The sequence below is a fragment of the Tursiops truncatus genome, chromosome 2, assembly GCF_011762595.2.
Source record: "Tursiops truncatus isolate mTurTru1 chromosome 2, mTurTru1.mat.Y, whole genome shotgun sequence".
Classification (NCBI taxonomy): domain Eukaryota; kingdom Metazoa; phylum Chordata; class Mammalia; order Artiodactyla; family Delphinidae; genus Tursiops; species Tursiops truncatus.
The window spans coordinates 31,498,674-31,515,892 of NC_047035.1; the positions used below are offsets into that span (position 1 = coordinate 31,498,674).

The 17,219-nt window shown below is 46.0% G+C and overlaps 1 protein-coding gene across 5 annotated transcripts in view; it reads left to right on the plus strand.

Annotated features, from left to right (window-relative positions):
• Nucleotides 1-17,219, plus strand: part of MAP3K9 (mitogen-activated protein kinase kinase kinase 9) — a 77,800-nt gene that overhangs the window by 48,652 nt on the left and 11,929 nt on the right. For 4 of the 5 annotated variants that reach the window (XM_073800312.1, XM_019921958.3, XM_073800313.1 and 1 more), the window contains 6 exons: nucleotides 5,221-5,369; nucleotides 6,307-6,482; nucleotides 10,426-10,666; nucleotides 12,405-12,527; nucleotides 13,800-13,953; nucleotides 16,212-16,280. In XM_073800312.1, the coding sequence (XP_073656413.1) occupies nucleotides 5,221-5,369; nucleotides 6,307-6,482; nucleotides 10,426-10,666; nucleotides 12,405-12,527; nucleotides 13,800-13,953; nucleotides 16,212-16,280 (912 nt within the window). The remainder of the gene's footprint in view (nucleotides 1-5,220; nucleotides 5,370-6,306; nucleotides 6,483-10,425; nucleotides 10,667-12,404; nucleotides 12,528-13,799; nucleotides 13,954-16,211; nucleotides 16,281-17,219) is intronic. The other variant, XM_019921967.3, reaches the window with a different exon arrangement.

Here is a 17,219-nt window from a genome sequence, read left to right on the forward strand (position 1 = left end):
ACCATTGGTTGTCCTAGTCCCTCAGTGTGCCTGAGGGGCTGTCAGCAGGTTGTCTGCATATCTGTGGTTTCCCTGGTATTCTGCAAAACAGGCTTGGTGTCTTCCACGTATCATTTTATTTCTATCTTGTTTCTACCTTATGGGCCTTGAGTGTGTAAGGTAAGGGTATGGCTTCATTGTCAGGTACAGGGCCGAGCCTGAATCCAACCCCCTTCCCTCCCACTCCCCTCCTGGAGCTCATGCGGGGCCTTGGGCCTCTGCAGTTGGTGGGTGCCCAGGGCCAGCTGAGTTTGTCTCACTGTTCTTCGAGTATAGTTCTCTAGGCCTCCTCTGTGCTGTGGTGGAGCGTAAGCTAAGAATGGCCCAGACCCCCTCAAGAAAAGCAGTGCCTGCCCTTTGGTTGTGTTGTGCAGGGAGGGCACTGGTGACAGCCAGAGGCCATCGTCCCACGGCGACTCTCTGCCTGTCGTGTGTAGGATGAGGTGGAGGCATTTTGTTAATTAATCGTTTTACGTTTTTTAAATTACGGAAGGAAAACATGTTCACTATAGAAAAAAATAGAAAATATGAATAAACAAAAAAAGAAAAAGAAAAGGAAAGAAAAGAAAAAATCACCCACAACGCACTTCTAAAGATAATCTATGTTGACATTTTGGTGTGTTTATTCCTGTTCCTGTGATCACCCACCCATCCCTTAAAATGGGATCATTCTATTTTGTGAGCTGCTTTTTGAATGTAACAGAGCATGAACATATTGCCATGTTAATAAGTATTTATTATGTCAATAAATATATTAACATACACATTTATACATAGGTTAGTAAATATGTTGTCATTTTGAATGAGGGTCTGGTTAACAGCAAGAATAGTAAATTGTGTGTTACCTAACAGTTTACAGAGTACCTTCACATATGGTAGTTCAGTTGTCTTTGCCAAAGATTATTAAACAGTCAGCTTGGTTCCTGGGATGTGGGCTCACAAGCTGATGACCAAGTGCAGGAGCCCATTCAAGGGACACCCTCTCCTTTTGGAGGGCGGGTCCCTGAGTTGACAGTCTTAAAGTCCATGCAGGTTAATAAGAAAAACAGCCCTGGCCCAGCACGGGTACAGAATTGCTGCACCTTCGGTTGGGAAGGGTTGCTATTCACTCTAGGGCTCTTCTTCATTTTGAAAAAAATAAAACATCTCTCTCCCACATGTGATATTATCAAACAGTGGAAAAGATGACTGCACCTCTGGGAGCATTTCTGAGGGTTGGGTTCAGGCTTTGACTCTTGGGAAATCATTGGCAGCACTGTGGGCTCTGGTACTTCTCTGGGGGGAAGGGACTCCGAGGAAGAGCTCTAGCTGAGCTGGTACTTCGAGGCTGCTTGTAAACAGTCTTGAACAGACCTCTTGACCTTCTCTTAACCCTGGGAGGGCGAGAAAGTAGGCTAAACCTGAGGTGAATCATGTGGACTTCTCCTGTCCACCTCTCCCTGAGGCTCAGATCCATCTAATGTGTGTTTCTCCAGCCCCCTTTTTGGACTCTGTTCCTGACAGAGGAGCAGCAAGCCTTCATTTACATCACCCACCTTCTGTTATAAAAATACAGAGGAACGCTGGCAGAGGAACACTTCGACTGGTTTAGTCATCCCCAGAAAGCCTTCTTCCCTGAATGCTGGTACCCCTCGGCACGGCTCTCCCCAGCCACTTTCTCATTTCAGGCCTTTCCGAGAGGGAAGCACACGGTGTTTACGAACCATAGATGGCGGTTTCAGGATGCAGGGTAGTTATTGTTATTCTTACCTTGGAGCTCTTCTATGAGGTAGGGATTGCTGTCTCTGTTACACAGATGAGGAAACAGGTTTGGAGAGGTGAACTTGCTTTCTGAAGGTCCCACGGCTGTAAGTGGTAATGCAGGCATTCGACTCAAGTCTGTCTAAGTCTTTCTTGAGTAGCACTTCTCCCACTTTTCCTAGTTGTAGAGCCCTTCAAATGGAACGGAATGCCCATTAACAAAGGACCAAGCCAGGTGAGAGCAGAGCTGCCCTTGTGGAAGCTGGGAGGGGAGGGTCCCTGGCTTCTTTCCCTTCCAGGTGGCCTGAGACATCTCCACGGAGTAGAGCTCAGTGTAAACACCATCACAGAGGAAACGCCAGGACACAAACAGGACGCGTGTTTGGATCTTCGAAAACACCCTGTCTTTCCAGGTGGTTAGGCTTGGGACATCGATTGTCTTTGCCTGGATGGAAGAAAGGGGTTTCGGAAACTTGAGTTTTTGTTCCTCAGGGTGGAAGTGGGCAGTAATGCCGAGAGCAGGCAACTGAAGATGGGAGTCTCTGTAACCGGGAATCTAGTTAGCAACGCTGAGAGCTCGTAGAGGTCACTGGGTGGACACTGCCCAGCATGACTGCTGTCTGGATAAGTCACATGAAAGGTTTGGCAGGAAGTGTCCTAGTATAGTTCTTGATGATATTTGGGGCTTACTCTGGGGCACCCAGGGCAGCCTGAAGGACCATCTGACTACACACTCACTCTTACACCCACCCACCAATCATTCATTATGTGAGGGCCTAGGCATCCCAGAGCCTGGGCAAGACCCTGAGAATGCAAAGATTAGGAACTACTGTCCCTGCCCTTTAGGAGCCCACAGGCTGGTAAACAAACGACTAGAATACCTGACAGCGCAAACAAGGGCTGAGTAACATGCTGTGGTGTCAGGAGGCTTCCTAAAGTGTCCAGTTGTTCCCATCAGCCTCAGACTAAGATCCGCCTTCTTGTCAGGACAAGACAAGACCTGCAACTACCAGTCTACTAGGCTTTTTTTTTTTTTTTCTGTCAAAATACATAAAGAAAATTACAGTATTTGGGGGGCTCACTCGGGGAAAGCCATTGTCCAAGGACACTGGCCAGTCCACTCCGAGGGTCCCTCTGTAGAGACCCCCGGGATGTCCTGGCACATTGGTGGGCACATTGCTCTCCTTTGGAGCCATGCCAGGCCATGCCATGGGATCCCTTGAGGGCAAGCCCATGCTGTTGTGCTCTCTGATCCCTGTCTCTGGAGCCCTGGCTCCTCCCTCAATTAGCAAAGTTTCACTCAGGGTTCAGCTACCTCCTGCCTCCGTCCTGGTCTGGTGTAGGTGACCCTCCTTTGTGCTGTCATAGTATCTCTGTTGTGACTCCTCTTTCCATATTCTAATTGATGCTTTTTCTATTCCTCTTGGTAGTCTCTTTGTGGATAAGATCTGTGTTTTTTTTATCCTGTATCCCAGTTCTTGGCATTGAGTTTGATGCATAGTAGATATTTAGTAGATGTTTAAAATGAGTGAATAAATGATGGTACATTTGAATCATATCTTGAAAGATGATTAGTAGAGTTTACCAAGCAGAGAACTGGTCGAAGGGCATTCTAGGGAGAAAGAATTGAGAATTGGTCCAGGTCCACCGTGACTTACTCCACATATGCCCTTAATATATGCTGCTAACCCTATCTAGAACTTGCTTTCCTCATCTGCAAAATGATGATAATACTTATCTTGCAGGTTTGTTGTAGGGATTGAGGATCATGTTTGTAAATGTCTTAGCATGCTGCACATACAAGGTACCATGATCGAATAGTTGCTGGGTTTATTTTTTTTTTTTTAAATAAATATGTCTTCTTGTTGGTTGTAAACTACTGATGAGTATTACCAAAAAATTGAGCTTTGTGTTGAAAATATAAGGAGAGGCCCTCTTCCAACTGTTCATGGCCTTATGGTTTCTGGTCCTGACTTATTCCTGGAAGGATTAAACACTACATGAGTTTGCCTGGTTCTGCTTGTGAATTCATAGAATAATTATTCCGTAAGCGTTGTGCTCCCCATTCCCTAACTCACAGAACGTGTGAAAAGAAATTCTTCATGTGGACTTGAAAGGTAGGGAAAGAACTTGAAGCCCTCACAGCTGATGCGCTGCTCTGCTCTACCGATGCAGTCCACCCTTGTGAAACTTTCCCCTTTGAATCAGACAGAGGTCACCGTTAAGGATGCACTCACGCTGACGGGGGCAGGAATCTATTCAACCTAGTGGGCACTGAAAGAAATCTTTCACAGGAGCAAAATATGTTTGTTTTGAGTGGTCATCTCTCTGCTTTTATAAAGCTAAAAAAAAATGTATCTGTTGCTATATGATCCAGCAATCCCACTTCTGGGCATATATCCATACAAAATTATAACTCGAAAAGATACATGTACCCCTATGTTCATAGCAGCACTGTTTACAATAGCCAAGACATGGAAACAACCCATGTGCCCATCAACAGACGATTGGTTTAAGAAGATGTGGTATATATACGCAATGGAATGTTACTCAGCCATTAAAATAATGAAATAATGCCATTTGCAGCAACATGGATGGACCTAGAGATTATCATACTAAGTGAAGTAAGTCAGAAAGAGAAAGACAAATACCGTATGATATCACTTATATGTAGAAACTAAAATACAACATAAATGAACATATCAACGAAACAAAAACAGACTCATAGACATAGAGAACAGACTTGTGGTTGCCAAGGGGGAGGGGGGGAGGGAGGGAAGGACTGGGAATTTGGGATTAGCAGATGCAAACTATTGTATACAGGATGGATAAACAACAAAGTCCTACTGTATAGCACAGGGAACTATATTCAATATCCTGTGATAAACCATAATGGAAAAGAATATGAAAAAGAATATATATATGTATAAGTGAATCATTTTGCTATACAGCAGAAATTAAACACAGCATTATAAGTCAACTATACTTCAATAAAATTAAAAAAAATAAAAAATAATGTATCTGTGACTTAAGCTGAAGTTTTCTTAAAGCAGGAAAAAATGTATTCCCAGAAGCCTGCCTCTTCTCCCAGTTTATTACATTCACAATAGCAACCACAAAATAGACGTGGCCCTTGAGCACTGATTAAAACACTAGAGCAGTGCATTTCATTTCATGACAGCCTTGTCAGACTGCTTGTGTTATTTGCACTTCACACATAAGGAATTTGAGGAAAAAGACCAAGTGTGCTCGACTCCAGAGTGTTCGCTTATAGCCGGTAGGCTTTATGGTCTCCCTTTTATATTATAGCAGTACTTCTGTTTTGTTAGTCTCCCTACATGTCAGAGAGGATGTGGGATGCTCGTCAAAGCCTCGCGAGATATTTGCATGAAGTTGCACCTATGGTTCATGGTGCGGCTTCTGTCTTCTTCCTCTCCTTAGCTATGGGGTGCTGCTTTGGGAGCTCCTGACCGGTGAGGTGCCCTTCCGAGGAATCGATGGCTTAGCAGTCGCTTATGGAGTGGCCATGAACAAGCTTGCCCTTCCCATTCCTTCTACATGCCCGGAACCTTTTGCCAAACTCATGGAAGGTGAGTGCCCCCTGGCTGGAACAAAACTGGAGACCGTTTATTTTTCTATCGGCACTCGATAGATTGTGGCCAGTTCTGCAGGGTCAGTAACTGAAAGAGGAGGTGAAGTATGAGTCAGTCAGGGAGGAATCCTGAAGATGGTTGGAAGAGCTACTACACGATGATGTCAGCACCCTGCTACACTGGTGTCACCGATGTCCCTTCTGTCCATCTAGTGACTGCAGAACGTAGCTTAGAAACTGAAGGCTGCTATCCAGTGCTTCAGAATATTATTATTTAATCCAAAGTAAGAAGGTATAGCAGCTTTTATCTCAAGACCTCTGAGTGTCTTACATATAGAAATGAAGATCTATGAAGAAAGGAATTCTAAAATTCACCTCGGCAAGCCCTATGATTTTGTCAGTGAGAAATCCTAAGCTGAGAGAGGTTAAATGGATAGGTGGTCACTCCATTGGTTAGTGGCTCAGCTGAGAGTGGATAGAATTCACTTTTCCTGACTCCCAGGCTTTTCATCCTTGCCTTCTCATCAGCTCATTGAGTTGGGGAAGGGTAGCTCATTTATTTATGGGAAATTGGGGCCCAAGGTGTAGTTACCCATTGTCAGGACTGGAATCGTGTAGTAACTTGATAAACTGTGGTAGCTGTAGTTCATGCAAGAAAACGCTTTGGACTTGCCTTACCTATGTGAAATCAGTAGTGAGAATGGAATGGGTGCAGAGCTGCTGCACTGGGTTTCCAGCTTCACTGTTGGTGATTGTGATGTTGGGCAGATTGCTTTACTTCCTGAGCCCTGTTTGGGGTTCCCTAAGTCCCAGTCTCTATTTCTGGAAGGAGAAATGAGAGGTGGTTTTCTGTCAAATGAGGTCACGTCATACCCTAAATCTTACATTTGCCTCTGTCCGCTAATGCTTCCTGCTGACTCCTGTGCCCCATGCAGATTGCTGGAATCCTGACCCCCATTCACGACCATCTTTCACGAATATCCTGGACCAGCTAACTACCATAGAGGAGTCTGGTTTCTTTGAAATGCCCAAGGACTCCTTCCACTGCCTGCAAGATGACTGGAAACATGAGATTCAGGAGATGTTTGACCAACTCAGGGCCAAAGAAAAGGTAAGAAAGAGAAGCAAAAGGTATGCATTGAATTAGTGGATCTTCTCCACTGGGGCCTCTGGACCGGTTCTGACACGACCACGTTCCTGCTTGGTTTGTGGCAACAGAACAGCTTTTTCCTTCCTGGCTTTAACATGGAGAGTTCTCCAGGCCTCAGGTGTGACCTGAAACGATGGAGAAGTTTTCTTTCTTTTTGGGATGTGGCAGGAATAAGTGGGGGGAGTCAGGAATCCAAAGCTGTCCTTGCAGAGTATCTACTTTATTGTCCAAACTGGAGGAGGAGCACGGCTGGGCAAGTACCAGCAGCGTGTCTCGCCCCGCCGGCTGGAAATACGAGAGCGTTCTAGAAAGCTTTCTTTGTTCTGCAGTGGACTTCTAGAAGGGGTTTAACTGGATGTAGGGATACTTCAATACTGAGAGCAATTATCAGAACATCCTGCCAGTGTCTTTGGGGATCAGAATCACAAACACCATATGGGGCTAAAAATACCATGAGTCTGAAGTTGTTTGGCATTTTTCATGTTTTTATGAAAAGGGCTGAAAGGCTGAACCAACTGAGGAGTTCAGAGACCCATAGCCCATTTGCCTTTTTGTTTTGGAGACCATTCCTTAAATGGCCCCTCTCTATGCCCGTAGTGTCTGGCTAGCAGTCAGCATCACACAGAGGAAGCTAATCAAAGTAGTTCTGTTGTTTATCCTGCGGGGCCTGTGGCTAGGGGCCCAAGGGATGTCCATGGATAGACTTGGTTAATTTCTTCTTTCCCTTCTCACTCCCCTCTGTGGAAATTTGGGAAGCAGTATAATAATAGTAGAATGTAAAATTATCTTTATGGCTTCCCAGTTCTTTCACTTGAAAGGTCTGATGAGACCTCTTCACCCATTTCATCCAGGAGTCTTATGGCCCCTGCTGCCAGCATGTAGGGCAGGTGTTATTAACTTTTTCATCTCAGAGCTGAGGGTCAGTGTCTGTCTAAAGTCACACAGCTGGTAAGTGAGGAGGCAGAATCTTGAACTGGGGTCTTCTGATTCCAAAACCATTTTCTTTCCAATATCATCGTTTCCCTAAACAAAGGACTTAAAAATCATTTCTGGAGCTGATTTGAAGATATAACTCTTTTGATGCAACATAGCAATCCTTGTGCTGTTTGGCAAGTCAGGGAGCATTCTGCAGGGGGATGCAGTGAGCTTATGACAATTCTTTAAGGACCCGGGGGAGAGAGGGGTGGATCTGTACTGACCATTGAGCAGAATGATTAAAAGAGACTGTTCCAATTACTAGTTCTATTCCAACTAGAAGAACCCCAGAGTTCCTGGCCTTTTTTGAGATTGCTAAATCACTGACTCCTGCTTATTCCTTGTTCTTTTTTTAAATTTATTTTTTATTGAAGTATAGTTGAATTACAATGTTGTGTTAATTACTGCTATACAGCAAAGTGACTCAGTTATATATTTTATATATATATATATATATATGCATTCTTTTTCATATTCTTTTCCATTATGGTTTATCACAGGATATTGAATATAGTTCCATGGTTATTTCTTTTGATTGATGGAATTATAAGGGTACCAGCCAATAAGAAAAATGAAAGTTGGATTTTGTCAGGAGGTAGTTACTAGAAAAAGTCAAAGCAATTCTCGTAATAGCTAACATTTGTAGAGCATGTGCTATTTGCCATGCTCTGTTATGAGTGATTTATATGAATTCTTACATAATCTTGCATAATAAGGTAATAATTGCCTGATGTATTACAGTCCTGTGATATGGGTGCTGTTAACTCCATATAACATGTGATGCCCATTTTAATTGCTCAAGGCCACAAATCAGCTACTTTGTTCCAGAGTCCTTGCTTTTAACACCCATGCTGTGATACCGCTCCATTATAAGGCTTGGAGTTGGGCAAGAAAGCTCATTAGCTTTCTCTCTGGAGAGATTCCTCTTAAATCATTGTATGTGGAAGATGTGATTGGCATACTATGGAGTTGATACCCAAATAGGTGTTTCGCAAGAAGGGGATTTACCACGCTGGAGGGTTTCCAGGTATATGGTACCATAGTTGAGGGCTCCATAAATGTCCTGTTTTCCCGTATGATTCACTCTTCAGGTTGTCTCAACCTACTGCTGCTTCTGTGTATGTGAGGATGGATTGGTCTCTGGGCTGGGGTTCAAGTTCCCTTAAAGGAAGGAGCTTAAACCCAAGTCATCCCTTAGACAAAAGCATGCAGGAGAGAGGACTTAGGAAGGCTGAGATTAGCTCGAACTAATTTTCAGCTTTCCCATTTAGCAGCAAAATAACCAACCAGGAATAATTTTTCTGAATCTTCGATGTGTTTTTGTTCTGATGGTGAAAACAAAGCAGTGGGACCGGGAAGCCAAGGAGGTGGAGGACGCACAACAGTTAATCTTTGGGGCTTATTTGGGGCTTATTTCATCAAAGAAGGAGAAGTTCAAAAGTTCAAGCTCATTTCTCAGGCACTGTGATGAATCCATGTTCCCATAACGAAGGACCTGCATTTATAAAATTGTCTTCTCTCTCCTCCTCCTTCTTTCTCTCATTCATTCATCGACTCAGCAGTTAATCAGCAACTACTGAGGACCTACCACGTACCAGACAACTTTCAAGGTGCTCATCCTCTTCTCATTTTTCTCCTTTCTATCATTTTTATGGTCATTTTCATATACTCTTGAGAATAGAAGGCAAGTTGAACGGAAAACTCCTTTCATCAGAATACTTTATTCCCATTTTGTTTGTTTTCTCTTCTGCTCTCTGCCCGCTGCTCTGCTTCCCCGATATGTGTTCACATACTATTTTCTAGCCCTGGGTTCCATTTCTATAGTTTGTTCTAGTCCAGAATGACTTCTTATAGGGGAGCATTTCATTGAGAATTTTGAATTTCAACCACAGAAGTGTTGCTCTGGCTACTTTTTTGAAGAAAACTTCTCCCTTTTTAGACATGGTTCTCTCAGGTTGTTGACATGAAAGCTTCTTAAGTTTTAGTCCTCTGCCTCCACCCGACTTCGATCCTAGGCCTGCGGTAACCAGTGTTAACAGTTTAGAGTCCACATGTTTAAATTTTATACGCATGCTTTGTTCTCTTTCCTGGGCTCTCTCCTATTTCCTGATGCCATAAGCCCCCACCTCTTTCCAGGAATTCCATGGTGAGTTCCTTTGTGAATTCATGCAGGAGGAAAAAGGGGAGGGAGGGAAGAGGTTCTGCCCACCTTCTAGAGAAAGTGCCTGGCAAAGACTTCAGGAAATGTTCCCTCTTCTCTTTGCTGTGCTGTCCCCATCCTTCCAGAGCAAATGGTTGTCCTTTTAGATAAGGTGCCAGTTTAAACCACACGCTCAGTGGATTCACTCACCAAGTGAACAAAGATTTAGATGACGCGCCTCACGAACCTTTTGAACAGCCACCCTGGAAATACATTTATTTTCATTTGAATGTTAGGCGATGCCTGGAGGGTGATTCATTCACAGCACGCACATTTTAAGCTAGATCACAGTAAGTTGGCTCTGGTTTTAAAAAACTTTCCTTTATGTAACAGAAAGAAAAAATCAAAATAGAACCAAATCTGTAAAATTTGAGTATATGATTATATTTTCCACCCAAACGCCATCGTTTGTCCTGGTCACAGGTAATTTTAATCAGTCAATCAAGGGGCACAGGGCACTATCAGCCCCCGTCTCCAGGGCTTGGCCTGTGGCTCCTCGAGCTGTATCCTCAGGACGGCTCTTCGGAGCCTGCCTGGCCTCCGTTTGCAGTGGTCAGGTGTTCCTTTTCCAGCCAGCTGTTGAGCCCCCACCTCCGCTGGGGACTGAAGCGTGGGGTGTCCGAGGAGAGCTGTCCAGGCTGCTATGAGCACTGGCGCCCCAGGGGCGAGCCCCCTCTGCACGGACCACTTGCCACACACACCCCCGCCATGGTTCTACCTGCCTGGCAGGAGCTGCACACCTGGGAGGAGGAGCTGACGCGGGCCGCACTCCAGCAGAAGAACCAGGAGGAGCTGCTGCGGCGCCGGGAGCGGGAGCTGGCCGAGCGGGAGATCGACATCCTGCAGCGGGAGCTCCACATCATCATCCACCAGCTGTGCCAGGAGAAGCCCCGGGTCAAGAAACGCAAGGGCAAGTTCAGGAAGAACCGACTGAAGCTCAAGGATGGAAACCGCATCAGCCTCCCTTCCGGTTGGTGTCCGGGGACCTGGGGGAGGTGGGAGTGGACCGAGGGGCTGGTGTGGCAGGGGTTCTGTGGGAACCAGGGACTGAGCTCAGAAACGTGAGACCCCAGGGCTCATCACGGAGCTGGTTTAGGAAGGTCCATTCTATTCCGTGGAAAGCGTGGCCTGATGGAAAGCTTCCGCCTTCCAGGGGGATTTTGTAGTTTGACTACACACAGAATATGAGGGGAAGGCCGTGAGTGTGCCAGGCCTGGCTGCAGGCTGCGAGTAGCACGGCCGTGCACACAGGCACATCTCACTATAGGCAAACCTGGAGAAGGAATATGTCACGGGGGGAAAAGAACCCCAGGGTATGTGTGTACGTGCGTGTGAGTCTGCAAAATAACTCATCTCAGGGTTTCTGTAAATAATTAGCTCTCTGTGTGCGGTTGAGATTAGGATGAACGTTTAAGGATTTGATTTACACATAACCTTTCAGAAACACATTAGCTGAACAAAGGTACATTTGCAGCAGGTACAGCCTTGGGAAAATGCAAAGAAATATGAAACTATGAATTAGAATCTCTGTGGGGCGTAACGTACCCACGGAGGGAGGTAAGTACTCAAGTGTGTGTTATGTAAATAAAGTTCATTGTATTCTGAGTCTGTAAGGCCCCAGGAAGCAAGCTTATTAGAAGTACAAGGAGCCAAGGGGAAATGGCATAATAGGAATAGTAGTGGATGACTTTAAGCACTGGGACGGTGGCTTAGGTACAGACAAGAGAATCCACCTCGTGAAATTCAGTGAATGTGTCGTTGCACATTTTTTTCTTTTCAGGCAACACAGAGTCTTTAAGCACCTCTGGAGCATCTGGCACGTGCCAGCATCTTGCTGTGTGCTAAGGCAGCAGATAGAAAAGCCATGGAGCTCCCCTACAGGGAGATCACAGTCTAGAGGGGAGACCTAGGCGCAAACATGCAGATCTTTTTTATAGCCTTTTGATAGATGGGGAGAACGAAGCTCAGAAACTCAGAGAATGTACATTTTACATTCCTCATGTACGCTGTAAATGCCTTTGGAATACATCAGAATTTGGACCATTAACCGCATCTCCCTCACTTCCCCAGGTTCTGTGGGTTAGTCCTGGTACCCCGCACTTATCGAGGAGCATCAGTCTCCCTGCTTTGGTCCCTGAGAAAAGGAGGCGTGTACGGATAGACTGTATGAGATGGAGAATTTTAAGTTAGATTTCCTAGAATAATCGACAAGGTCTCATGATATTTTTAAAAACTATTCTAAGCACGTACTTGCTACACCTATATACATTATATAGACATATGTACATTATATAGACGGCTTTATGGAAACGATATGATGAAGTTCACTTGGGTAATGAAGTTTCCTTCTCTTCATACGTCCATCTTGCCATGTCCCTATGGGAAAAAGAAATGATTCTGAAAGAGAACATTTCCCAGGTGAAAAGGAGCTTCTCAGGAAATAGGGCCTGTCCCTCAAGTCTGCCAGGAAGTGTCAGTTCTCTCATAGGAATTTTTTTTTAACTGAGGTATAGTTGTTGTACAATATTACACAAGTTTCAGGTGTACAACATAGTGACTCACAATTTTTAAAGGTTATACTCCATTTAGAGTTATTATAAAATATTGGCTCTATTCCCTGTGTTGCAGTATATATCCTTGTAGCTCATAGGAACTTGAGAATGGGAAAATCCTAATGCACACGCATCTGTTTGTCTTTCCCCAAGCAGATTTCCAGCACAAGTTCACGGTACAGGCCTCGCCCACCATGGATAAAAGGAAGAGTCTCATCAACAGCCGCTCTAGCCCTCCTGCGAGCCCCACCATCATCCCTCGCCTGCGAGCCATCCAGTGTGAGGCTGTTTCCCAAATTAGTTGGGGCCAGAACACACCAGGGGCACCTGTCCCCTGCTCTGTCCAGCCACCAGCTGGTCCAGGCTGGCTCCGTCCATAACTCTGCCACCTCTCCTCCACAATATGTATACACACGCACATGTGTACGCAGACCCTTACCCCCCGCCTCATCTCTCCATGACCTTGACCCTTTCACTCTTAGTGAGACACCAGCAAAGGGGTTTGTGGGTACCAGCGGGCTCTTTAGTGGATTACAAAGCAATCTGGGATGCGATGAAGGTACCCTGGCCTGGGGACCTTGTGCCCTCGCTGCCACGTTTGGGGCATCATGGTTTTTCTTTTCCATGCTTCCCAGGAAAGGGCTTTGTCAAAGTGTAGGTTCCAAGGTAAACTTGCCAGCTACTTTGTGATAGGCCGAATCCGAACCAATTTTATTTTATGACGGTGTTTATTAAAAAGAACTTATACAGACACACATATATGCATATATGTAAAGTGTGTTGTATGCCCTAATTTAAAGATAGAGAGATTTCATCAAAACCCCCCCCAAGACCTGGATTTCTGGCTTTCCTTGAAAAATCAAATCAAACCAGTGGATTCTTTTTTTCCGTACGCTCTGTATTTTGCCTCAGTCCCCTCAACTCCCTGTTTTCTGGGAACTGGGTCACTCCATCCATTTATGATATAAGGCCAGTCTCTGAAGGATTTGGCTTTCAACCCTTGCTCTAAGGTATCAGGGTCAGAAGAAGGCACCTCCTCTCCTATCTGTTACATTTCTCCAGGCCTGTTCCTTCCCCCTCTCCTACCCCTGACTTCCTTCTCCACAGTGTTGAATTCCTCACTTTCTTCCTTTCCAGCACTTTCTTACCAAAATGTCTTCACTTCTACATCTTCCTTACCCCTTATCTCTCACCTACTTCCTCACCCGCCACCTCGCCCCCCCACAAGCCAGTCCCCGGCAAGAAAACATGTTCCCGGAGTCAGGTCTGCTTGGAGCTCTGGTGACTGGCCGGCCTGAGTGCCCACTTTATGCTGGACTCGGGAGAATCTGGGAGGTTTTCTCACGTTTGGTACTTGGAAAGCACTGAGTGAGTGCTGGCTGGGAACTCCTTTACTTACCTGGCAGGCTCCACTCGGGCACAAAGTTTTTGACAAGGTCTGACTATCCCCCGCAGCTCCAATTATGTGAGTGTGCGTGTCCGGTCGGGGAGAGGCTAGTTTGGGGGGACCTCTCTGCTTTCCAGCTCCCATTCGACCTTTGTTATTCACAGTGACACCAGGCGAAAGCAGCAAAACCTGGGGACGGAGCTGTGTCGTCCCCAAGGAGGAGGGGGAAGAGGAGGAGAAGCGGGCCCCCAAGAAGAAGGGACGGACGTGGGGGCCGGGCACACTTGGTCAGAAGGAGTTTGCCTCAGGAGACGAAGGGTAAGAGCCAGAGGACGGGAAATCCTTTAAAACTATGATGTGGAATACCTTTTCCTTCGTTGCGTGTTTCGCCGCATTCAGAGAAATGACAAGCTTCTTGATCTTGACAATAGGGTTTTCCAATCTCCTTGTTCCCTGGAAGCCCCTAGGACAGGAGTTGGCATACTTTTTCCATAAAGGGCCGGATAGTAAGTATTTTAGGCTTTGTGGGCCACGTGGTCTCTGTAGTAACTGCTCAGCCCCACTGTGGTAGTACAGAAGCAGCCACGGACCATGGACAATATGTAAATGAACGAGCATGGCTGTGTTCCAGTAAAACTGTACGAAAACAAGGGATGGGCAGGATTTAGCCCATGAGTTACAGTTGGCCCAGCCCTGGAGGCCTCCTGTTCAGAGGAGCAAGTAGCCCAAGCATTCACTGCGTGTGAGGAGTTCAGCCTGAGTGTTCTGTTTACACCTGGCTCTTCCCCTTAAAACCTCTGCCCAGAGGAGAGAGGAGGAGGGACAGAGGTGACACGCCCCTTGCGTGGAGGCTCATCCTAGAGCAGGGGCAGGCAGAATAACCCAGCCCTGGAGGTGCAGGTGGAGGTGACTCCGGGGCCACTGGTACTTCCTTATGACCCCACCCACCAGCCACGCCTACCATGTATGAGTGGCCCCTCTAGGCAAAGCACATGGCACGCCCTGGTGCCTTGGATGTGCTTGTGTTCTCACTGTGGTCCTAGTGCTTCACAGACCAGTTGCTTGTAGTGCAGTCGTGAAGAGCAAGGATGCTGAGCCCAGGCTGCCGGGGTGTGAATCCCGGCTCCTCCACGCCCAGCTGTGGGACCTTACGTTTTCTCATCTATCAAATGGGGATTCTCTCCATTCCCATCTCATGGAGTTGATCATGAATAAGCTCATACTTGGGAAGTCCCTAAAAGATGGGCTGGCTCGTCGTAAGCATATGTAAATACTTGCTCTCATGATTCGTCCGTGCTTCTCATGCAGTTCTCCTTCATACTCGAAGAACGCATGTCATGGGATATACTTCTTATTCTTGTGTTAGAATCTAGAGCCCTATTTCTTGACTTTTCCAAGTGGGAGGATAAGCAGTAGCCCCCTTCCTCCTTTTTAGTGGCTTTTCAAAGAGCTTCTAAGGTTGACTATTAATTAGACTTAGAGGTGCCCTGAACCTGTAACGAGCCTGGGTATTTCTCTGAATACTACGATTTCATGTCCCAAATCTACTTCCCCATGTCAGATCTGTGCCGAAGGTGAAAATAACAGGTTGGTTCATGACGTTGAAGCCAGGCTTTGGAAATCACTAGCTACCTTAGAACAGAATATTTAGATATGTAGGGCAGACTGCCTCAGCTGTATAAGAATTCAGTGATCGAGTCCTCTGGGGATTGCAGGTTGCTCTGCTCTACTAAGTTCTGTAGGTACGAGCACTCCTCAGTTTGTCCTTTGAGCCTTGGCTGGAAGTAAGGTGGAGCTGGGCCTGAGGAACCCCGTCACCCTGAGTCCCTTGGTGTTTCTGACACTAGTGTGTTTCCAGATAGGCTTTACCAGGCTGGCTATGGATGCCAATAGTTTCTCTGGTTCTGCTTCATTTAAAGGTATTTTTTGTCTTGCTAGTAAATTAACTGCATTTCACATCACACAAAACGTTAACTTCGGAATTTTCTTACATTACATTAACTTACATAGATCTGCCCTCAAAACTTTCGAAGCAGTTCAAAATATGTGACTTAATTTTTCATGATTCTCGGTTCCTATTGAAGAAATAAGGAAAATCCACCCAGTCTCAAGAAAAGACCTCTTCCATGGCAGAAAATGTTGAGAGCCTCTATAGGATACTATTTCTAATGTTAGTTCCTGTTGACTGAAGAAAATATGTAATGACAAAAAGCTGTATTGAATTCAGTAATGTTAAGTGAACTTGCATCTCCATCCTTTAAAACAATAGTACATATCTGTAGGAAACATATGCACTGTCTGTAGACAGCGGGGACCTATGGATTCACAAGCCCCCTGTAATTAAGCTGTGGCTGCCCAGCGATGTTTGTCCCACAGATTGGGAGGTCCTGGGCCCGTGGTAGTTCCGGCCTGGTCATCTTGTTAAGATTCCTTCATGGTGTGGGGCTTTGCTGACCAGACAAGGGGAGGGCAGCTGGCGACATGGCTGGGGCCCAGCCTTGAGGGTTCTCACGTGGGAGAGGCTGAGCTGCATGTACCCACTGTTGCCTGCTACTGATTCTCTTTATTCATTGAAGATCCCCTCAGAGACGTGAGAAAGCTAATGGTTTAAGTACCCCATCAGAATCTCCACATTTCCACTTGGGGTGAGTCTAATCTTCACCCTCTCATCACATGTACTGGTAATAACCCTCCCTCCATTTCCTTCTCCTCACAGCGCACCCCGCAGAATCAAGCCTCATTATTGCCAGGGCCATGCTGACTTCCTTTTTTTTTTTTTTGGAAGCGGTACCATCGTGCACCTTGGGAAAATTCCTGTGTTGGTCTGACTTGACGTTTCCTTTGCTCCCCTGACCACTCCTGTTGGGATTCTCCCAGCATCCTTAGTTATAGGGAGACAGTCCATGGCTGTTTATCCTTTGGTCGTCAGCACTGGCTTTGACTCTGCTGATCTGGATTCCTTGGACCCAGAGCTGGAGGTGATGTTATAAGACTTCCAGTGAGAAGTCTCAGGCTGTGGGTTGGGCAGCACGCTTCTCTCTGGCTGTGCATTTTGGTTGAAACCACTGGTGGCTGGGAGGTACTTTAATTCAGTGGTATTTCTGATAGCACTTGAAGCAGAAGTCTGCAGTCAGGGAAAAAGTTGGTCCTTCTCCCTCCCTCAAGATGGGCTGGGAAGAGTGGGTTTTAGTTGAATGGCTCTCTCTAGCCCTAAAATGAGAGCCACCCTGGTTATATACTGGTATCTCCAGGGCAGTCATAGCCCACAGATTTCTCAGTCTTCCTTCTTTACTGTCCTTTAGGGGAAAGACCAGTGCTTCTGGGCCTTTGATGCCCCTATCCTATAAGAGAGTTGGCGGGGTACCCAGTCAGTGACCTTGGAGTTACTGGCTTGCCACTGTGAGCTGATTACAGGGTTTTGAAAGCAAGCGCCTGTCATTTTCCTCTCCATTCCCAGACAAACCGAGGGTTCGAGTCCAGCCTTATGTACTGCCCACATAGGTCTGTCCCAAAGTGCACTGGGTTGGTGCAGCCTTGTTGGTTGATTTTTGTTTTTGAAACATGGATGGCTTTGAAAGTTGCCT